This window comes from Terrapene carolina, unplaced genomic scaffold, assembly GCF_002925995.2.
Source record: "Terrapene carolina triunguis isolate 2854851 unplaced genomic scaffold, T_m_triunguis-2.0 Scaffold112, whole genome shotgun sequence".
In the NCBI taxonomy this organism is placed as follows: domain Eukaryota; kingdom Metazoa; phylum Chordata; order Testudines; family Emydidae; genus Terrapene; species Terrapene triunguis.
Window position 1 is genome coordinate 3217818 of NW_020664463.1, and position 23141 is coordinate 3240958.

At 44.0% G+C, this 23141-nt stretch overlaps 1 protein-coding gene across 1 annotated transcript in view; it reads right to left on the reverse strand.

Annotated features, from left to right (window-relative positions):
* The window catches only part of PLCZ1 (phospholipase C zeta 1), a 124884-nt gene that overhangs the window by 38631 nt on the left and 63112 nt on the right, over positions 1-23141 (reverse strand). The window contains exons 8-10 of the mRNA XM_029911660.1: positions 21593-21610; positions 12397-12553; positions 9635-9751 (exon numbers count right to left, since the gene is read on the reverse strand). Of these exons, the coding sequence (XP_029767520.1) occupies positions 9635-9751; positions 12397-12553; positions 21593-21610 (292 nt within the window). The remainder of the gene's footprint in view (positions 1-9634; positions 9752-12396; positions 12554-21592; positions 21611-23141) is intronic.

Here is a 23141-nt window from a genome sequence, read left to right on the forward strand (position 1 = left end):
AGAAAAGGAAAATTACCTCCCACAGGAACAAGTAGCAGGGGAATAGATGCAAGACCTCACCCTCCCACTCCCCAGAAGGTAGGAAAAGGTGGGAAATAGAGGAACTTACCTCATTATCAGCCACCATAAAGGAGGCAAAAAGAATGGGTGGAAAGAGCTTGTTCCAAACAATAACAGGAAGAATGGAAACAACAACGAACACTGCATTATAATGTCAGGTCCTTACATCATTGTATTTCTGTGCAAAGTCGTTTGATGATGAAGTGGCATTTTGGCTCTTAAAGATTGAGGACAGCTGGAGAACGTACTTCATACTGTGGAACTAACTGGTTTTTTAGATTGCTCCATTTTAACTGTGGGAGAGTTTCATTCTTAGGTTATATTACTAAGACGATCAAAGTCTCTGTTTCAATCGCAAGTTCTTTGATCATTTTAGATTTCAGCACTTTATAATAAATGTACACATAGCCCATAAAGAGTACTTCTTCATGTTAGGGGATTCAGTCACAGACCAGCTATGCTAGAATTGCTAAGGGTCATTTCAGTCTTGTTAGCCAAAACAAAACTGTTCAAAATAAATTTCATAACACAAATTGTGGTGCTCTCAGGGCAGCATATAGATCTAGATCAGTGCTCCTAAGTATATCAATAAACATATTTTTGGTTCTTCTAAACTAAAATTCTGCACCTGGTATGCCATGCTGTCATTATACAAATAATGGTAAATTTTGGTCATTCTTTTAGCTTGTTATTGTATGTTTTATATTGATATCTGTTTATTTAAATAACTGCACTGAGTTTTCTTCTAGTGCATAAACATTTGCATTCCATTTTATTTAATAAATAAAAAAGAAGAAGATGTGGATGCGCAAAAGTAGTTCTTTCCACAACTACACTAATTGTATAGAGGAAGCATACTAATTTTAGCTGACAACAAAAAGTTGCTGTAGGTGCTTATCCTCTTTATAAAAGTCTACCTTCACAAAGCACATTTTGATCTTTTAAGGTATGTATTTTTAATAAATGCTCCATTCTATGGTTAATGTTTTTTTATGGAATGGGCACAAGCACCAGTAAAACTAAGAAAATATCACTTGAGGCAGGTAAAGGAAAATACTTTCTGTTAACTGCTGATTTTTTAAGTTATTCATTGTGATAAATCATCACTCTCAGGTCCATTGCTCTGACCATGGCCAAGGGCCTGGTCCAATGCCCACTGAAATCAATATCTACAACTTGTTTTCTGGGCACAAAGCTCTTGCTGCAAATAGTAAAATATTGCTCCAATAAATGGGTAGCGGGCTAAGGTGGACTTTTTCTCTAGGTTTATCCTCTGTGACACAGAGGCCCATTTGTGGTTCACTACTCTGCGTCAGCAGCTCTTGTCAGGCGTGAGATAGATACTCACTAAAACTAACGTACTGTTGTCATAATCTGTATCTAAAATGTGCCATGTAAGATATCACTGGAAAACTAATAACTCAATAATCATTAACATTCTTGAATGATGTATGGACCAGATGTGTACAAAAAGTTATAAATAGGTGCTAGAATTATGTTTTTAAACTGTTTGGCAACCAATGCATAAGCCCAGTCTTCCCAAGAAAAAGAAATATGTATTTGTTTGTCTGCCCACCCTGGTTGTCAAGCAGAGACAATGCTTACCTTACCTATAAGGTAAACAAAGCTATCAAGCTGGGGGAGAAGACGGCATGGCATCTACACTCCAGCAGAAAACAGAAACTTTACCTGGGCTATAAAGTAATTGACTCAACTGATGATATACACAGTATTACTGTATTATAAAAGTGTATCCAGTAAGGTCTTTTCTGAAAGCCAATGACACACTGGTGATTAATATAATTGTGAAATGTATGTATTAACAGTATATGAGGAAATATGGATACTTAATGCTATTGTACTTTAAAGTGTGTGATCAAACACAGAGCGAAACAGGGTCCTCTCCAGATAGGTGGGAAGACAGCTATCTACCTGTCTCCAATGAAATTAAGCAAGGTGTGACCAAAAACAATGGAAAGTTCATTTAATACAAATGAGTAGGGGGTTGGGAAGTCCACAGGAAGGGAAGAACAGCATGAGGTCATCATGTGTCTGGGGACAAAACAGTAAATCTGGGAAGATATAATGAGAGAGGAGAAGTCTTATTTGCAATGAGAGAGGAGAAGTCATATTTGCATCCATCACTAGATGGGTGCAAAGGGACAGACCTCAAGAAAGATGGGTCCTTCAACCAAGGGGATTGCAGTCTCTGGGAATGGAAGATTGATAAGGACCTTGAACAAAGACTGTAGCTTGTTAAGTTAGGTCTTAGCCATTAGAAAGTGTATTTTTATTTTTGTTTGCTTTTAACCCTTTCTACACTTTATTCCTTCTACTTGGTATTGCTTAATCTATGTCCTTTTGTTAATAAACTTGTTTTATTTTTACAATGAATCAACTTAATGTGATGTTTGAAGGAAAGGGTGTATATTATCCCCATTAAATTAATAAGCTTTTGTCTCTTTAAAGGACAGGAATAGACACTTCAGGGCAAACAATTTTGGGTAAATTCAGGACTGAGAGTGTATTAAGTAGTAACCAAGGCTGGTGGAAGCCAGGGTGGGGCTGTTGTGCTGTAGGCAGGCTCCTGGGAGTCAAAGATGCTGATGCAGGGATGTACAGCACACAGGCACTCAGGGTGTGACCTGCATGCTTGTCTGCTGGTGTACAGGATGTGAGCCACAGCATCAGAGCATTTAAGGCACCCAGGATTACAAAGCAAGCAGTGACACAACCCCTCACTGGTCTAGATTGAAACCCAGAACATGACATCCTCAACCCCAAAATCTGAAATAGAGACCAAACTTACCTGAAAGGAATGATTACTGCAATGAGTTTGCTCTGATGAATCAATCATTAGCTAAGGGAAGAGGTGAATGTATTCTCTGAAATATGCTGCTACTAGTACTAAGCATAAACACCCAAAGAATTGTAGACAGATGAAAAGGGGGCATGTGTAGTCAGAGTAGTTGTTTCCCACACAAATGTTCAGAACTTTATGTAGGGAGGTCTAATAAAAATGAATAGAACATGAATATTTCAGACTGAGAGCTCAGAATAAGTCTTCACTGAAAAAAGAAGGGATACAAGGATTACTGATGCCAATGTCAAAAGAGATGAAACTGAAGCCATTGTGAGGGCTGGCATCAGAAGAAGTAAAAGAGGTGTGATTTGTTCATAGAAGTTCTACAGGTTTATTGATATCGTCTTTGCTGTCTTCATCAGAGTCAGACTGAGTGACACCCATCTTTTATATTAGTCAAACATGGTGAAGGCTCTCCAAGAAGAAAGACTACGGCTGATTTTCTAGGCCAGTTAGTGGTGGAAAATGTCAGAAACCGCAGACTTCTGAGGTGATCTCATGGCAGGCATGTCCCATTAAGTCGAAGGACAAGGTGACTGCTGCCATAACTGACACATCAATGTGCCATCATACTATATGGATAAGAGACCTGTATGACCTGTGAAAATGCTGCACAGCTTAGTCAAAACTCAAGGAAGGCCTCAAATTCTTAGAAGCCTCAAAACATGAGCACTCACTGTGTAACCCATACACCTCCCGGGTGTGGTGTTCTGTCCCATCTAGTGGCACCAAGACCACTTGGTGCCACTAGACCACCAGTGGTGGGCAACCGTCAGGGTAATCTGCTGGCAGGCCGCGAGACAGTATGATTACATTGACCGTCCGCAGGCACGGCCGCATGCAGCTTCTAGTGGCCGCAGTTCGCCGTTCCTGGTGCAGGCTGCAGGGCCGTGCTGGCTGCCACTTCCCGCAGCTCCCATTAGCCAGGAACAGTGAACTGCGGCCACTGGGAGCTGCGAGCGGACATGCCTGCGGATGGTCAATGTAAACAAACTGTCTCCCGATCTGCCAGCAGATTACCCTGATGGGCCGCGTGCAGCCCACGGGCCGCAGGTTGCCCACCACTGACTTAGAGAGAGAGATTAATGAGTCTGCTCTATAGCCTTAGCTAAGGGCCATATGCAGGGCCGTCCTTAGGCATATGTAGCATATGCGGCTGCATAGGGCACCTGAAAATTTGGGGTCTTCCTGGGTCTTAGTGTCCAACCTCCAGTCCCTATCCCTGTTCTGACCCTTCCTGCAGGCTCCCACCACAGCTGGCTGCTGCAGACTGGTGAGTCTTCCTCCAGAGGGGATCTAGTACTTAAAAGTGAACAAGCCTTCCAGCCTGCCAGACCTATTAGCACAACATTGAAACTGTTAAAGAGCCATTCAAGTGGTAATGAAGCCATTTAACAGGCATTTGCCAACCCCCAGGTATATACTGTCAGTTTCCGAATTTACTGACAAAAACAGTTGTGCGTTACTGTAATATTTACTCAGAACATGTTAGTCTACAGGACCTTAGTTTAAAATTTGCTTTAAAAATATTTCATTAGTGTGTTGCTGAAGATTATAAAATCATATCTCTAAAAAATCCTTGCATAGATTTTTAGATGCACAGTCTGAGTATTCATCTTTAGCCTTAAATGCTTGGATCTTCAGACATATAGTTTTTAAATAAATCCTTCAAAAGACCACCCTTATCTAAAATACACATGTGAGCCCGGGCTGCTGTCGGGCATAGGGGCACCAGTTTAAAAATACTGCATAGGCCCTATTAAATCCTAAGGATGACCCTAACTATATGGCTTTTAATTCATGCGGTAGAGGCTCATGCACTAAGCTTCAGAGGTCCCAGGTTCAATCCCACCCATCAATGACCGGGGTCTGTCGGTGTTGTAACTGCACTAGGGTTGCCACCTTTTTAATGGCTGGTAACCGGATCCCCGAGGTCCCACCCCTGTTGCTCACTGGATCATCTCCATGCCCCACTTCCCCTTCCAGCTGGGCTCCTTCTGCTCTGGGGCTGGGATGAGAGCTGCTGCAGCCTGACAAGGAACCTGCGTGCAGGTAGACATCAGCCCCGGATGAGCAGGAGCTGACGCGGGTTAATGATCCTGAACTTCCCTGCGCCCCACGGTAACCGGACTTTGGTATCCGGTCAGTACATCTGACACTGCCAGGTCCCCTTTTCGACCTGACTTTCCAGTCAAAAACCGGGCACCTGGCAACCCTACACTGCACTTGAAGAGGAAGTTTTGTCTTGTACATAGGAGTTCCCAGGATGAAACTCAGGCCATAGTGCTGGTAAAGCCAAGGAAAAAAAAGGGATAGTTGGGGAAGATCTACTGAATGGAGCTTTGATAATTTGAGTCTTGGAATTCAGTCATGTTTGGTGAAATCAACCTAATTAAATCAGTATCTGGTCTTAAAAGCTTGGAACCCACATATACAAAAACTACCAACCTGTTCCCATATTTATTGCACTTAACAATGCTTCTTCAAAGGCAGTTTCAAGTGATAGGACGAAGGGGACTGAGCCAACCTCTTCTTCCTTTTATTTTTAATACTTCTATCAAGGAGCCTGTGATGGTGTATACAAACCCCACACTGGGACAGAAGGGGTTAAAGGACAATACTGGGCCCAGCTAGCCCCTCCCGTCCAACCCTGCAGAGCATGCTCCAACTGGAGACAGGGTTGAAAAAGGAGCAACCCAGCTCACAAAGCTGAGACTTGCACAGACCTGGCTACCTGCAGGCCGCTGCCAAAAGGAGCTAGAGACACCTCCCTGAAATACCAGGACTGTATGCTGAACCCAGTTGGTGCTGGCGGTTTGGTTTCCTTTTTATTTTTTCTTATCTGGGATCAGAAGCAGAGGGAGCAGTGCTAGGAAGCGACCCAGGGAAGGTAACTCAGAGGGTCCACCTCCAACCCCGGGGTCAATGCTACTGACTCTCCCAGGGCCCTGGGTCAGAGCTCAGTGGAGTGGGCAGGCCTGGGCTCCCCTATCACTACCCCACAACTGAATGGGTGCTAACCACTAGGCCACCCAGCCTACCAAGGACCCTACTATAGAGCCCAAAGCCTTCATATATAAGGTATCAGCCTTTGGAATCCAAGCCTTTAGAGGAATGACCCAGAAATAAAAATCTCCAGAACAAAGAGCCAAGTTAGAAAGGTTGAAAGATTTTAGAGCTGAGTGAGGTTCAGATCCAGCACATGGATCTATCCCACAGAAAGTGCTGATTGAGCTATAATTGCCTTCTCAATGAGAAGCAAATTAAATCAATGAATGCCAGGCATGATGAACCTGAGAGATGAATCCAGTGCAAAACTCAGCACCTTCTTGCCAAATGCCCTTCAACCAGCTATTTAAGAAATAAACTAACTGGTCTGTAATGGTAATGAATATTCAGGTTATACAAGAAGTGTATCAATCAGTTACAATCTTGGGTGTATCAACCCTCAACAGAGTGGCAAGAATATCATAAACAGGGGCCTATATGATGGCATGGACCAAAAACAAGTAGACTAATGTTAAATATATATGTGTGTGTCAATTGTTACCTTTACTATTAACGTCAAACCTAACTAACAAAACTTATATAAAACATAAACAAACAGCCAAGGCAGCAATGGAGAAGAGTGGCAAATGTTTCCAAGCCTCACAATCTGTGGCAACAAAAATGGTACTAAGGGATTTGGGGGCTATGAGTCCTTTTATTGCCAACCAGGCAGAGCTGTGTGGAGGAATATAAGCAATCCCAACAGCCACTACTTTCTAGATCGCTCCAAACTTTTGGAATTAATAGTATGCATGTCTCAAGAGTGGCACACTGCGGAATCAGAAATTTAAGCTTGAGGCATTCCTGTCTTGGTTGCATTCAGGGACCCAGCACCAGGAATAGGGATCTATCACAACTGAAGCTTTGTTCATAATGCTCCTTTTTAAGTTCTGTATTTATAATACACTGAGAAAGTAAGTGGGGAAAATACAAACTATTAGACGTTTAAAAGATAAATTAAAAATTGTTTCTGAGAAGGCGACTGCCTCTTTAAATTGCGTGCACTTTGAAAACTGAGTTTAGAGACAGCAAAAGGAACTCAGCACATAGGAAAAGCAAGCAGTGCAGAGCTAGAATAAGAGAAAACTTATCTGTGAGAAGGCTTACTCAATTTCTCGCTTTTATATAATGTTGAAGAAAGTAACAGAGTGATTTAGAAAATGATTTTATTACTGGGTGTTTTTTAAACACACACAAAAAAAGAGAAAAAATAGAGAAACTAGAGTTAACAAAACCATTTAAAAAAGGGGAAAATTGTTAACAATTGAGAGTCCCTCCAAAGCATAGTAAGTGGAAAAGTCATGTTTACCTGTAACTATTTCAAATTAGAAACTAATTTGAGTGGAGGAGAAAATGATAAAATTATCAAAACGTTCATGTTGAGGGAAAAACCAACTTTATACTCAAAATAAGCAAGTTAAACATAAGAGATGAGAAGATCCTCAACCTCATTCCACAAAACAGTTTGCACCACAAAACAGTTGGAAATACACCTGATGGCCCAGATCCACAAAGTGACTTAGACATCACAACAGAGTGTCACAATGCCTAACTTTTATGCACCTAGAAAATCAGTGAAACAACAATGTGATGCACAAAGCCTGAGTTAAGTGCCTAAGCTCCCTATCCAATGATTGGGGAGGGATACAGGCATCTTAGAATGTGATCCAGCACATTAGGTGGGAAGCTGACTATGCTAGCCAATGGCAGATGCCGACAAGAGGAGTGTGGCCCGAAGGCCTGCCATCTAAGGAGTTAGATGCTTAAGCCTGGGCACTGGGGAGTCACCTACCTTTGTTTGTGATCCACAGCCAGAACCCATCTCCTGAAGTCAGGCAGTTTAGGTGAAAAAGCACCTGCCTAACTCCATACAAAACAGTAGGAGGAAGAGGAGGTCCCCCCCCTTTTAAGTTTTAGGCTAGTGCACTCATATGGGATGTGGGAGACCTGTATTCATTTCTCCCCACCACCTGCCGGGGAGAGAGGATTTGAATAGGGTCTCCTACCTCTCAGGTGGATGCTCTAACCACTGAGCTATGGGATATTGTGATTGGGGCTCCCTCAATCAGTCCTGTTGAAGCTGTTCTACTTTGTATAAATCAGTGTTTCCCAATTGGTGGGCTGTCAGGCCTAAATAGGTGAGCTTCAGAATTTTTTGAAAAAGTACATGTGAGAACAAGGGGGAGAAAGCTGCCTTCTGATTGGCCATCTGCCTCACTACCCTGCTCTTCCAGGGGTGGAGCAACCAATCAGAGCTCAATCTCCCTCTCCTCCCCCACTCCCATCCTGCTTGAGCAATAGCTCGGCTCCTCTGCCCCTCCCCTTCCCCCCTTCAGCCGCCAACTGGGGGTGGGGGAAAGAGTCCCTGGAGCTCAAGGTGTGCTGTGGCAGAGAAAAGCTCGGGAACCATTGGTATAAATAATTAAATAGTCACTGAGTGACAGAGATAATGAATGACTCTTTAACCTGATGGTTAGGGCACCCACTATGAGGTAGGAAACCCTGGGTACAGTCCTCTTGCTCCAGTGACTACTTAATTATTTATTTAGCTAGCTCTTCCAGGGACTGGATTAAAGGCCATTCTCAGGAGAAGGCAGGTATGGCTGAAGTACATCTGCATTCCAGCAATTCTCAGCTGCCCTTGGGGAGTTGGGCAGCAGAGTGTAATTTAGAACAGTTTTGAGACTCTTATCAGTTACTCTGAGAATAAGGACAGACCTCAGCAAGTCTCAGGATCAGGAAGTTGGCAAAATGGCTAACGTTACCTTTCCACTTTTCTCCTCCCTCAGCCACACCAAACATAGTTTGGTCACAGCGGACAATCTGGCATGGAAGTTGTGAGGTTTAATGAACATAAAATGTGTAAGGATATAATTCATTCTATTTTTTAAAATGAATATTGAAAATTATCCTGGTTCTGAGTACTGTGCTTATTATACAGTACACTCACTCTTTTTTCAAGGGCTGAGGTAACGTAGTTAACATAATCTTAGCCCCAGAAGGCAGGGAGTAAATCTCAGACAATCTCAGAGAAATAACTGAGCTATATTGATTAAAAATATATCCCAAATTTAAAACAATAAAGACACTTGACCAGAAAGGAGGTATAGCATTTTAAATTTTCTAACTAACCTCTGAATTCTGTTTATATCCAAGTTTTTGCTGCAGTTTTGTATAGGATTTTTTATTTGTAAGCGATTCTTTAACTTTAGGAACTGGGGCAGAGAGTACTATAAACACTGAATTTCTGGTCTGATGCGAGGAGGAGTACAGACTGTATTGTTTTTAGTATCCACTAGCAGTCGTCAAAAATGGCATAGTAGTCTAAAAGGCGAGTTAAAGATCTATTGCTATATTACAATTGCAATAATTATGGGATGTTTGGAGTGAGATAATAGCCATTAAGATAAATTAATTGAAAAAGTATTACTGTAGTCAGACCAATATATATCCTAAGTCCTTAATAATGGCCACCATTGTATATTGACTTTAACATAATGGTGAGAGCAGGAAAACTCATGTAGTAATACTTAGGATTATGGAGAAAATATCTACCTAAATATTATGTGAAATGCAATAATTCAGCAAACAATTTTCAAAAGCTTATATCCAAAGAGTCTGTGCAGGACACTAAAATAGCACACACTGGATGATAGCACATACCCATCTGGCATCCTACATTCCAGAATTCTTGAGGATTATAATTAGAAGAGGTTGCTCTAGTCCCTTTGGGATAAATTCTTGTAATAAATTTGGCAGTATGCAAAACAAATTCATTAGCTGAAAAGAGAATAAAAAAAATTTAAGACAGGCATTACTAAAAAATACATATAAACAGATCTTGTTTCAAATAAATAATCAGATTATGTGATTTTTAGTCCTGATACAATTAACAGAGTAGTGATGTTCATGTTTCTTTAAAATATTTCCCTGCCTATCTAATGTTACCTAAGTATGTGCACTACTTTTTAAAAAAAAGACTAAATTCATAGTTAAAATCCATATAATTTGGTAATAATTAGTAATAGTTACTAAGGATGCAGTGACCTAGCTGTTTTCTTCTAGAAAATATTTCACTATTTTTGTTGGTGGTGGTTTGGGTTAATGTGTATGTTTTACACTAAAAATAAGCATAGCCTTTTAGGGAATGGGGAGGACTGGAAATAAGAAATGTGCTATAAAACCATTTATCACTACAAGTGCTCAGGAGGTAAATTCTAGCCCTGGTTGATATTAGCTAAAAGTTGTTCACTCTTGATTGCTGTCTCATGACCTACATACAATGAATTACTAATTTGGCCCAGTGAAAAGGTTTTTATATCACAAAACCCACAACATTTAATTGATAACCTTGTTCCGTCTTTGGAGAGAGGCCGGCTATTCAATGGGCATGGAGATTGACCTTCTCATTTCTAGAAGTGTTCACCTCTTGAACAGGTCTGAAGCACACTGAAGGGAGGAGGTAGTTTTACTGTTACCAGTACTATTCCTGTGTTGTAATTAATCAGAGAACTTCAAATCTTCAGCATCGTGAAGCTGACAGCTTAAGGGCATAAGCTGGGTTGCATAAGGGCAGCTTGGCACCACTTTTCTAGTGGTATATAATTGCAACAATTGGTATATATAAATATAAATATATAACCCTTGTTATATAATTGCAACAAATCTTGTACAAAATGTGGCATGTAAGATGCCTATGGAAAGGTTATGATATGCTGAATATGATTATGCTATTTGTGTGCATTTTTCATTTTTGTATTTGAAGTGATGAGTATTGGCTTTATACCTGTATTTCAAATGTTTGCTCCTGGGGTAACGGTAGTTAGCCAGCACATCTTGGAGGGACTATTCAAATTGAGTGGCCCATCAAAAGAACATTTAACTGACAATGGACCATGGGAGACGCCCATCTACACTTAATGGAATTTCCTGCTATGACTAACTGGAATCAGGCATCACATGTGACTTCCCCATGTGACTCCAAACACCATCTTGCTACCTGTAATTTTCCAGAGAGCTTTGTTTGAAACAATGGATTCTCTCCACGTGGCAGAAGCTATAAAAGATCCTGGAAACACCTCCATTTTGCCTCTTTCCTGCTCAAACCTCTAGACTTATACTAATGGGAGCATTCTAACCAAGGGACTGAAGTCCTTCCAATGATTTGGAAGCAACCAGAGACTTATCAAGCAAGCAGTTTATTCCATCACTTATACAAGCCTGAACCAAGAACTTTGCAATTACTGTATGTATTTGATTCCTTTAACCAATTTTAACTCTCACCTTTTTTTCTTTCTTTTTATAAATAAACCTTTACATTTTAGATACTAAAGGATTGGCATCAGCGTGATTTTTGGGTAAGATCTGAGTTATATATTGACCTGGGTATGTGGCTGGTCCTTTGGGATCAGAAGAACCTTTTGTTTGATGAGACTAGTTTTAAAGAACCACTTATCTTTAAATCCAGTGTTTTTGGTGGTGATACAAGGACTGGAATGCCTAAGGAAACTGCTTTTCTGACTTCTTGTTAGCCAGTGTGGTGAAACAGAAGTTTACTTTTGTTGCTTATTTGGTATATCTTTTGGAAGAATAACCACCAATTTGGGGTGTATCTGCCCTATTTCTCAGCAGTTTGTCCTGAATTTGGTATTCTCAGTTGTGACCCACAAACGCATGGTTACACCTGCCACTGAAGAATCTGCACTGTGCAGGAGGATTCTCAGATGGCATAGAACTGCCAGAGAAGCTTCTATGCCAAACTTCTTCCTTGTGAATACTGATATCGAACTGTCCTAACATTCCCACAGGTCTGTTGGCAGCTGGCTCAAGTTAAAGCAGCCTGAGGCTGCCCTAAATGGTGGTCGGGGACCAGAGTGGTGCAGACCAGGCCAGAATAGTAATTCTACATAATTCAACTTGGCTCTGAGGGCAAACTATGTGCTTTGGGGGTTATTCTTCCTTCAATCTGCACATGCAATTGTCATTAAGGCAAATGGGAGTGCATATACACATCAAAAGGAGAATAAAGCCCATTATATGGTAAAAATGTGTTCCATATATGTTCAAGTACAGACTGTAAGATTACTCAGAACTATTTGGTACAAACACACCCATAATTCTTTGCAACAAAACATAATGTATTCATATGGTTCCTTTACTATGCAATGTTTGTTTTTATGAGACAATATGAATTAAAAACAATACTGAACAAAATATTTTATTTAGAAAAAATATTTAATTTTGCTTAATAAAGCAATAAATGCAAATCTGCAACACAATTGCCAGAATATTTCTAAAACTGCATTATAAACAAACCAATAAATTGAAGACTATATGTTTCATAATGTTTATTGACTGTTCTGACAGCTAAGCAATGAACTATGGCAACATTATAACTTTTATCTGATTAAACCAAAAGAAATTACCTGTCTGTTTGGCAAGTTTTCGTGCTTTAGTCTCTCCAATTGAATTCATTTCATAGAACTTCTGATTAGCTCTTGAATGCTCAAAACTTTTAAACTTTTCAGCTTTGGTATAAATCACAAGTTCTGAGAGCTCCATGGCCAGTTTTACCTTCTTAATCTATAAATATAACATGAGATAATTGAAGAATATACATTTTAATATTTTCATATATTTAATTACTGTTACTGCCAATCCAGAAAATAACTTTCAATGATTTATGCATGAAGATACTAAAATGAGAGAAGCCACATGAATCTCTAGATGCTCTAGGCCAGAGTAGGCAGTGCGTTATATTGTATTTGGTAAATACAAAATACCAGCTACATACAAATAATGTATATAAATGTACAGACCTATGAAAAACAACATTAGTTTACTTACCAAGCACAGAAACAGGGAAATAATAATCCTTTCCCATGTGGCTCTGTGTAGGTGAAACTGCATCTGCCTATCTATAACTTAATGTTCATCCAGCATCCCTCACTGTGGTATCTGACAACCTTATGAATTTTAAAAAAGAAAACTGGAAGTTCACTGATCATGAGCCTACCCTTCCCTCCCCAAGTTCTATCCAATGGTGTCAGTTATTAACTTTTGGGAGGGTTAACATTTTTATTATTGTGGGAAACTATGGTGAATTGATGGGTCCGGGATTGCCAATCCCAAATGTTCAAAAATCATGAGTCCGGCCCCCAGAAATCATGATATTGGCTTTAAAATCATGAGCTTTTAAAAATAAAATATTTGGAGTTCTTTTTATTTGCCTTCTGGCTTTTGTGCTTTTTCAGTTCAAATATTCCAGCATTTCTCTGCCACCAAGAGGATTAGCAACTTAGCTTTCTTTTTTAAAAATGAAAGCTGAGATTGTGATGTATTCACATATCTCCTTGTTTTAAGAAAAAAAGCAACTATCATAAGACTCGTGATAAAAATCACAAAAGCTGGATCTTATATATTGTGACTTATGAGGTCATTCTGATCTTAAAAAAGAAAGGAATTCTATAGACCAATAAAAGTCTATCGCCATCAATCTTAAGCCTTTCTCTGGTTGCCAGCTAAACTGCTCCTCAGTAATACTGATAGCATAGCACGTTCTGGTCACAGAGAGAGAAAGACGTTCTTCAGGCAGTACAGGTCCAACCCATTAAGACCTTCAAAGAGTAGGACCATCACCTTGTACTGGATCCAGTATTCAAAGGGGAGTCAATGTAGTGACTGACAATCTGTGCTTGGCATTTCTCAGGAGGCATGCTGCTGTTTTCTGAACCAATTAGAGATTTTCTGAGTTTGTAAACTATGTCAGACTTATAAAACACTGCAATAATTCAGCCTGAAGATCACAAAATTATGGATAACTATAGCCTAGTCCATATCTGTGACTACTGGGTGCAGTCTTCTGGTCAGCAAAAGTGGATGAAAGCCTTTCTTCTGGCCATCACTATTTGGGTCTCAAATATCAGAAAGAAATCCATAAAGACCCTAAGGTTACACACTGTTCAGATAATTTGATCAATAGAGGATGACAGTAATACTGCCAGCTAACTCTTTGAAATACATCTCTTTTCTCACCAGCATTACCTCTGTCTTGCCAAGCTTCAGTATGATCCAGCTGTGCTTGATCCATGCAATAATATCACTTAGGTGTTAGGACACATGGTGATAGTATTATTGGCACCTGATGTAAGGGAGCAATACAATTGTATGCTATGTTTCAACTGCTAGCCTATAAGACCATCGTGTCTCAATATTCCTCAATGATTTTACACAAATGTTCAATAAGAAGGAGAGGACAGTGCCCTTTTCAACTCCTTAAAAGAGAATTTGAGGCAGAGGTACAATGGACCATCATCAATCTATGGGCTTAACCGGAGACAAAGGACAGGCGCCATCTCAGTGGGCTGCGTCTTATCTCCACAAGTTCTCAAAGTTAGTTCAGTAGCATCTCACCTAAACAGAGGTATTATACTCTCACCCAGTATTGCACTTTCTAATCTTCATGGACACTGGCTCTTCTCTCTTTTCAAGGGAAAAAATTAAACCTCTTGGGGGTAAAGCTATTTTGATTGATTGGTTGATTTGTACTTTTAGTTGCAAGTCATTGCTTATTTATATGGCGGCAGGGAAAGAGGGATGGTGGAAGGAGGTGAGAGTCCTGAAAGTCATTCTCATGGTCAATTAAATCACATGCTACATATCAAAACAGGAATATAAATATGGATAATACCAGTCTATTGCATGGTTCTGGAAATGTGATAGGTTCCCCTGTTTGAAGGAAGAAAACGGTTACTCACCTTCTCGTAACGGTTGTTCTTCGAGATGTGTTGTTCGTATCCATTCCAATCAGGTGAGTGCGTGTGCACGTGCACGGTAGCTGGAAGATTTTCCCCTAGCAGCATCCATCGGGTCAGCCTAGGCGCTCCCTGGAGTCGCGCCTTCATGGCACTCAATATAGAGCCCAGCCAACCCGCCACCCCCCCAGTTCCTTCTTGCCAGCTACTCTGACAGAGGATTAGGACTATGGGTATTGGAATGGACATGAACAACACATCTCGAAGAACAATAGTTACGAGAAGGTGAGTAACCATTTTTTCTTCTTCAAGTGCTTGTTCATGTCAATTCCAATCAGGTGACTCACAAGCCTAAATTCAGGAGGTGAGGTTGGAGTCTTCCACTGATTGGAGCACTGCTCGTCCGAAGGCCGCATCGTCTCTGGCCTGTGCCAGGAATGCTGTTGATGAAGCCTGCACCCTGGTAGAGTTCGCAGTGATTGGAGGTGAGGAAACCCCCGCCAGGTTGTAGCACTCACGAATGCAGGATGTGATCCATGACGAAATACATTGTGACGACACAGGCAGACCTTTCAGTCTGTCTGCCACTGCCACAAATAACTGGACCGATTTTCTGAACGGCTTCGTTCTCTCGATGTAAAAGGCTAGCGCCCTGCGGACATCCAGAAAGTGAAGTCTCTGTTCCTTGCGGTGGAGAGCAGCTTAGGGTAGAATACCAGGAGGAAGATGTCCTGGTTGATGTGAAACTGCGACACAACCTTCGGGAAGAAAGCAGGGTGAGGCCTGAGCTGAAACTTGTCCTTATAGAACACGATGTAAGGAGGCTCTGATGGTAGGGCCCTGAGCTCAGAACTCTCCTGGCCGAGGTTATCACTACTAGGAACGCCACCTTGTAAGAGAGGTAGAGCAGGGAGCATGTTGCTAATGGTTCAAAGGGTGGGGGTCCCATGAGCCTAGAGAGGACCAGGTTGTGGTCCCAAGTAGGGACCGGCTGACAGACGTGGGGTACAGCCTGTTGAGCCCTTTTAAAAATTGGCTGACCGTAGGTTTAGCAAACACCGATCCCCCCCCCATGCCCAGATGGAGGGCGGATATGGCGGCTAAGTGCACTCTTATTGAAGACAACAAAAGCCCCTGCTGCTTCAGATGGAAGAGATAGTCCAGAATGAGCGGCACTGAGGCTAGTGTCAGGCATGAATGGTGCTGTGCCTACCAGATCGAAAATCTCTTCCACTTGGCAAGGTAGATGGCTCTAGTAGAGGGTTTCCTGCTGGCAAGGAGGACTAGAAGAACCTGTTCTGAACAGGAAATCTCCATCGAGTTCAATCATGGAGCTTCCACGCCGTGAGATGAAGCGACACAATTTTCGGATGTTGAAGACGACCATGATCTTGCATCAGAAGGTCTGGGAAGAGTGGAAGGGTGACCAGGGCTTCCATGGACATGTCTAGGAGAGATGTGTACCAGTTTGGATGGGGCCAGGCTGGTGCTATCAATATGACCCAAGCTCATTCCCTCTGGATCTTGAGGAGTATCTTGTGAATGAGCGGTATGGACAGAAAGGTGGAAAGGAGATGGCCTCCCCGTGAAAGAAGGAAGGCATCCACTCTGGAGCTCTGGCTGTGATTCTGGAAGGGGCAGAACTGCTGGCACTTCCTGTTACGTCGCGTGGCAAATAGGTATATCTGGGGAAAAACCCACCTATGGAAGATTGAAAATGCAATGTCCATGTATGTGAAGGGACCACTCATGGACTTGAAACGACCTGCTGAGGTGGCCCGCCAGCTCGTTTTGTACCCTGGGGAGGTACGACACATGCAGGTTTATTGAATGCTCCACACAGAAGTCCCACAGCATGAGGGCTTCTTGGCAGAGGGAAGAGGAGCGTGCACCCCCCTGTTTGTTGATGTAGAACATTGCTGTTGTATTGTCTGTCATACACAATGTCCCATTATAAGATACACAATGTCCCATTATCTGTGCATGGAAGGTCTGGCATGCTAGGTGCACCGCTCTCAGCTCTCTGCGTTGATGTGGAGAGCCAGGTCTGCGTGAGACCAGAGATCTTGGGTCCTGCGGTCTCCCAGATGAGCTCCCCAGCCCATGCTGATGTGTCCATCACTAGCAACAGAGACGGCAGCAGAGTGGTGAAGGGGACCCCTGAGCATACCTCCTGAGGGTCGAGCCACCACAGGAGAGAGTCAAGGAGCGGGCGAGGCAGGGTCACGATCCTGTCCAAGCTGTCCCGGGCTGGGTGATACACTGACGTGAGCCACAACTCAAGAGGTCAAAGCCTGAGTCTGACATGCTGCACCACATAGGTACAGGCAGCCATGTGTCCGAGAAGCTTCAGGCAGTTTCTTGCTGTGCTGGTGGGAAACTGTGTGAGGCCTCGAATGATGTCAGTGAGGGCCTGAAACCTCGCTTCCGGCAGGTATTCCCTGGCTTAGGTCAAGTCCAGTACTGCCCCTATCCTCTGTACAGGGGACAGAATTGATTTTGCTTCATTTAGAAGGAGACCCAGGTTGTCGAAGGTGGCTCTGATGAATCTGACCCGAGCTTCCACTTGGGTCCTGGAGCGGCCTCTGATCAGCCAGTCGTCAAGGTACAGAAACCCCTGTACTTGGCGCCTGCACAAGAAAATGTCGACAACTGCCATGCACTTGGTGAAGACTCAAGGTGCTGCTGACAGGCCAAATGGAAGCACTGTGAATTAGTAGTGGGTATTGTTTACCACAAACCTGAGATACTTTCTACGGGGCTGGGTAATAGTGATATAAAAATATGTGTCCTTCAAGTCGAGGGCGGCATACCAGTCTGCTGGATCCAGCGAGGGGATGATGGAGGCCACAGAGACCATGAGGAACTTGAGTTTCTTTATGAACTTGTTGAGTTCTCACAGGACCAAGATGGAATAGAAGCCCTTGCCCTTCTGCTCCTGAGGAACCTCTTCTACTGCCCCTAGCGATAGCAGCGAGTGCACCTCCTGTATAAGGAGTTGCTCATGAGAGGCATCCCTGAAGAGGTGAGGGAAGGGGTATGGAAGGGCATGAGGGCACAGAATTGGATGGAGCACCCAGCAGTTGGAACTGATACGATACCATGCACGGTAGAAAGGGGATAGTTGGGACGAAAAGGTAAGGCGGGGTGGATCCAGATATTGCTCTGGTGGCCCATCCTCGACTGCACCTTCAAAAGGCTGGTTTGGCCCCTGAAGACGGCTTGGATTGTCCCAAGCCCTGGCCAATGGGTTGACTCAGCCTTCTCCTGCCGCTCCGATTTCTCCTTCTGGAGCCATCTTGGCGGTTCTGGTGACTGAACTGGAAGTGTCTCCACTGCGTTGAAGGCGTATAGAGTCCTAAGGACCTCCAGGTGACTCTGGAGTTTTTAAGGCTGTTAAGCCTTTTGTCAGTCTTTTCTGAGAAGAGAGTCTCACCCTCAAAAGGCAGGTCCTGAATGGTTTGCTGTACCTCGTAGGGGAGACCAGAAACCATGAGCCCCTTCTCATAGCCACTCGTGTGGCCACCTCTGCCCCGTCAAGCACCGCCTGAAGGGACACCCTTGAGATGAGTCTCCCTTCATCAACCAATGCCAAAAACTTGGCATAGGAGTCCAAGGGGAGCAGCTCCCTGAATTTGGCCATTGCCGAGCAGGTGTTGTAGGAGTACCTGCTGACGACGGCCTGCTGATTGGATATGCAGAGCTGCAAGCCCCCAGTGGAGTAGACCTTTCTTCCATAAAGGTCAAGTCTTTTCACCTCCCGATTCTTCAGGGAGGGTCCCTGGAAGCCCTGACGCTCACGTTGGTTGTCAGCATCAACCACAAGAGAGTCAGGTGTGGGATGAGTGTATAAATGCTCATAACCCTTGGACGGCATGAATTAGCGTCTTTCATTACGCTTAGCAATAGGGGGCAACGAGGCTGGGGTCTTCCACAGAGTTTTCGTGGTGTCAGAGATGGTCTTTATGAGGGGCAGGGCAATAGGTGCAGGTCTGGAGGGGTCGAGGATATCCACCATTGTATCTGTATCCTCCAATACCTCCTCCACCTGAATGCCCAGGCCCTGGGCAACCCTCCACAGCAATTGCTGCAGAATCCTGTTGTCGTCCAGGGCCGGGGCTGTCGCCGTGCCCGCCAATGCCTCATCTGGCAAGGACGAAGAAGAGACCCCCATAAGGGGTCGCTGCTCACTTCCTTCCGCCCCCAAAGGGTCCCATGGCACCTGGGTTTCCTAGCCCAGTGCCGACCTAGATGGTGTCGCACTCCTCAGTGTAGGGGCTCCATACACCAATGCAGGCACCACCAGTGCTGAAAGTGCCATAAGTGCCGATGTCGTTCTTAATGTCGGAATCGCCGCTGGTGCTGGTGCCGCCGATAGCTCTGGGCCTGGTGCTGGCTGTGCCGGAGGCACCGAAATAGTAGTGCAGGGTTGTAATGGGCCTGTACCTGACCATGCTGGTGCTGGCGGGGGAAGAAATGAGGGCAAGGACACCGACGTCACCCTGGAATGAGACCCTTGGCTGCGACCTTGGCTTTGATGAAAAGCCCAGGGAGTCTAAAAGGGCCATTGCGCCGGGAGCTGCCATTGGGCAGGCCACTGTGCCGGGTAAGGGTGCCGGTCCCGAGTTGACATGGACTGTCTGCTCCGACTCCTCCGGGACCGATATGAGCTCAACTCAGAGTCGGAGGTGTCTGAAAACAATGACCACAGAGGAGCGGTATTTCTAGGCATCGTGCTTTCGCACTGAGGGATCAGGGATTGGCATGGCTGGGTGTCCTCCGGTGCTGGGGAGTGGTGCAGGGGAGTCAGAGATCGGGGGGCTATCATAGCAGGCTTTCCCCTTGAAGGAGCCCGGGAAGCTACCGGTGCCAGCGACTTATCCTGTCTGAGTGGAGAGAACAGTGCCGTGAGGTGAAGCAGTTCTTGGGCCACCTCAAACGCCTCCAGTGTCGAAATGAGGTGCAGCTCACGGCTTGGCCTCAGCCGCCCCTCTACATGGGCAGGAATTGGCACGACCGTCACAGGTGGAGCAGCACTAGTGTGGCTCGACTCAGATCTAACAGTGGCAGGCTCCTTAGGTCTAGAAGGGGGAGACTGACCCCTCTCTGATCTCTTCAAGTTTTGCGACGGCGGTGATTGCAAACGGTGCCTGTGTGCAACATGTAAGCCGTGAGTGGAGCCAGGACAGTGTCGTGAGTCCTTATCCTTACCTGGCACCGGTGCCTGTGCTGACAATGCTGGAGTGCTCCACACTGAGGAGGAGGTACTTGGCGCAGGGTCTGTCAACCCAGGGTCAGACGGGGGGCGTAGTGCTGCCTCCATCAACATAACCTTCAGGCACTGCTCTGAATCTTTTAAAGTCCTGGGCCAAAAGGTCTTACAAATGACACAGCGATCCTTCTGATGGCCCTCTCCTAAGCACCTTAGACACGAGGTGTGAGGATCGCTTCTGGGCATACACTTGCCGCAGGCTTCACCGACTTTGAAGCCCGGAGACCCTGGCATGCCCTGGTGTCGGGAGAGTGTAGGAGGGGATTCCCCCCCAAAAGGAAACTTATCTAACACTAACGAACTACTAACTACTATCTGTTAATGAACAATGGAGAACTAATGGAGAACAATATAAAAACAATGCTGAATGTGCTTGTTGAGACAAGAGCATAGGAAAGTTCCAGCTAACCGTCACTGGTAGTAAGAAGGAACTGAGGGGATGGCGGGTTGGCAGGGCTCTATATTGAGCTCCATGAAGGCGCAACTCCAGCGGGCGTCCAGGCCGACCTGACGGATGCTGCTAGGGGAAAATCTTCCGCCTACCGTGCACATGCGCGCGCACACACCTGATTGGAATTGACATGAATAAGCACTCGAAGAAGAACTATGAGTTCTGTAATTAGGGGGCAGAAGAGACCTTAATTTCCCTCATTAGACAATAAGAGCTTGCATTATTTAATCTAGGGTGACCAGACAGCAAATGTGAAAAATCGGGACAGGGGGTGGGGGGTAATAAGAGCCTATATAAGAAAAAAAAACCAAAATCGGGACTGTCCATATAAAATCGGGACATCTGGTCACCCTACATTATTCACATGTTGTAGCACTGACGTTTTATAGTGCTTTTATGCTGCTTGATTGAAGAGTCTGAATTCTTTGAGAGAGGGAAAGTCATTATGGATCACATACATGCTGACAGGCCATCTTGCATTCAGATGATCTTTTCCATTACTTAGGTTGATAGTCCTCTTCAAAGTGAGAAGTGCAAGGTTCTCATATTACATGAAGGCATTCTGGGTTAAATATGTTTATGGTTCAGATTAGTTTTGGTGGGTGTAATTTTGCAACCACTGTGGTGCAGGAGAGGAAAGATCCATTGTTCTTTTCTATAGCAGTGGATGTGCTTTAGTTCATGGTTCCTAAGATTCCTTCCTTCAGATACTTGAAACAACAAAATTCACCTAAAATATCACATTCAGTTCTGAGCATCTGAACTAGAAGTATATTGACAAAATGGAGCAAGCTCAGAACACAGGAAGAAAAGTTATCAATGGGCTGAAGACCAACTTACCTGGGAAATGTTATAAGAGCTTAATATCTATAAGTTATACTTTATATAAGTTATATATAATATGTATATGTTAGAGCTTAGGTAAACAATAACAAAGTGGTTATCATGATAGCAGTCTACAATATTTGACAGATGTACAAAGATGTACTTGAAAGATGTACAAAGCGATAAGTGAAAGCAATAGTTTAGGGAGGTACAATGTAGTAGGAGTAATGGGATACAATTAAGAAAGGAAAATTTAGGTGCGATAGACTGAAAAACTACCTGGCAATATATTATACTAGTCTATGGCAGGGATTCTCAACCTTTTTCTTTCTGAACCCCAACATGCTATAAAAACTCCAGGGCCCATTTGAAAACCACTCAGGGTGCAGGCCGGGGGTAGCTAGGGGCTATGTGCAGGCAGGGAGTAGCTCAGGGTGCAGGGAGGGAGTAGTTAGGGGCTGTGTGCAGGTGAGGTGTAGCTCAGGGTGCAAGCTGGGGTTGTGCAGTGAGAGGTGTTGCTCAGGGTGCAGGGAGGGGGTAGCTAAGGGCTGTATGCAGGTGGAGTGTAGCTCAGGGTGCAGGCAAAATTGAAGAAAGAGAGAGCATTGTATCTTACTCCATGATTAATGGACCCCTGAGACAGAGATCTGACTTTTGATAGGAAGCATTAAAAAGTCAGAGTTCTAACACTGATGGATAGAATCTGAGGCAATTAAGATTGTGCTCTCCCTATCCAATTTTATTTTCCTAAGTAAGTGAGGTACTGGAGGGAGCAGTATATAGTAGGATGTCACTGCTGCACAGGGAGAATACATCAACAGCCCAAACACAGCTGAAAAACCCTGGTAGATCAGCATATTTTACTGTACCAATCATGTCCATCGTAGGCATGTTCTGCGGAGTGTGGCTGGGCTGGAAACCAGTCTAGAAACCGCTCCAGTAGACCCTGTGTGTGACTGAGTCACTTCGCCTGTAAATTGAGGACTCCGGGTATATGTTTTGCTTTGATGCAAGATAAATTCTGCTGCTCTTAATCTAACCGGACTGAGCCTTCTTTAGTCAAGGATTTGGTCTTGTTAGTCCTTGCTTGCTGTACTGTCAGAATGAACTAAAACTGGCTTTTCTCGGCTGTGACCCTGAAGCTTTACAAGGATCTTAAGGCTGAGAATTGGAGGCAGTTGATATATGATCTCTTCACTTGTCCAGACCAGGGATCCTGGGCTGATCAGTGCTAAACTGTGGTGCCTCAGAAGAGAGCAAAGCCCTTGCAGGGACACTCTCTTAAGGACTAGCTGGGGGTCTATTACTAGGCTAGAGGAAACCCCAGCTTTCTTCAGAATCCTCCCCTGAAGACCCATTCCCTGGCTGGCAGAGACCAAGCTGAAGGGAGAGAAAGAAGGTGGCAAAAAAACTGATTAAAAGAGCATTCAGAGAGAACATGAGAAAGAGATCTGCTGAGGAAACCTCTGCCTCTGAGCACAGCACTAGAAACCTGGGACATAATCTCAGTGCAGCTCAGTAGGTGCTGAGAGGCAGAAATCTGTGGGGAACAGATACCTCTTGCCTCCCTCTGAAACCTGGAAACAGGAGAAACCCGCAGTTCCATACCTCAGGAAGCAGCAGATTTTCATGAAAAAGAACCATCAAGACTGAGCTTGATAAGTTTACGAAAAAGATGGTATGATGAGACTGCCTACAATGGCCTGTGACCCATCTGCAACTGCTAGTAGCAAATATCGCCAGTGACCAGAGATAGGACACTAGATGGGGAGAGCTGAATTACTACAGAGAATTGTTTCCCAGGTGTCTGGCTGGTGGGTCTTGCCAACATGCTCATGGTACAACTGATCACCATATTTGGGGCAGGAA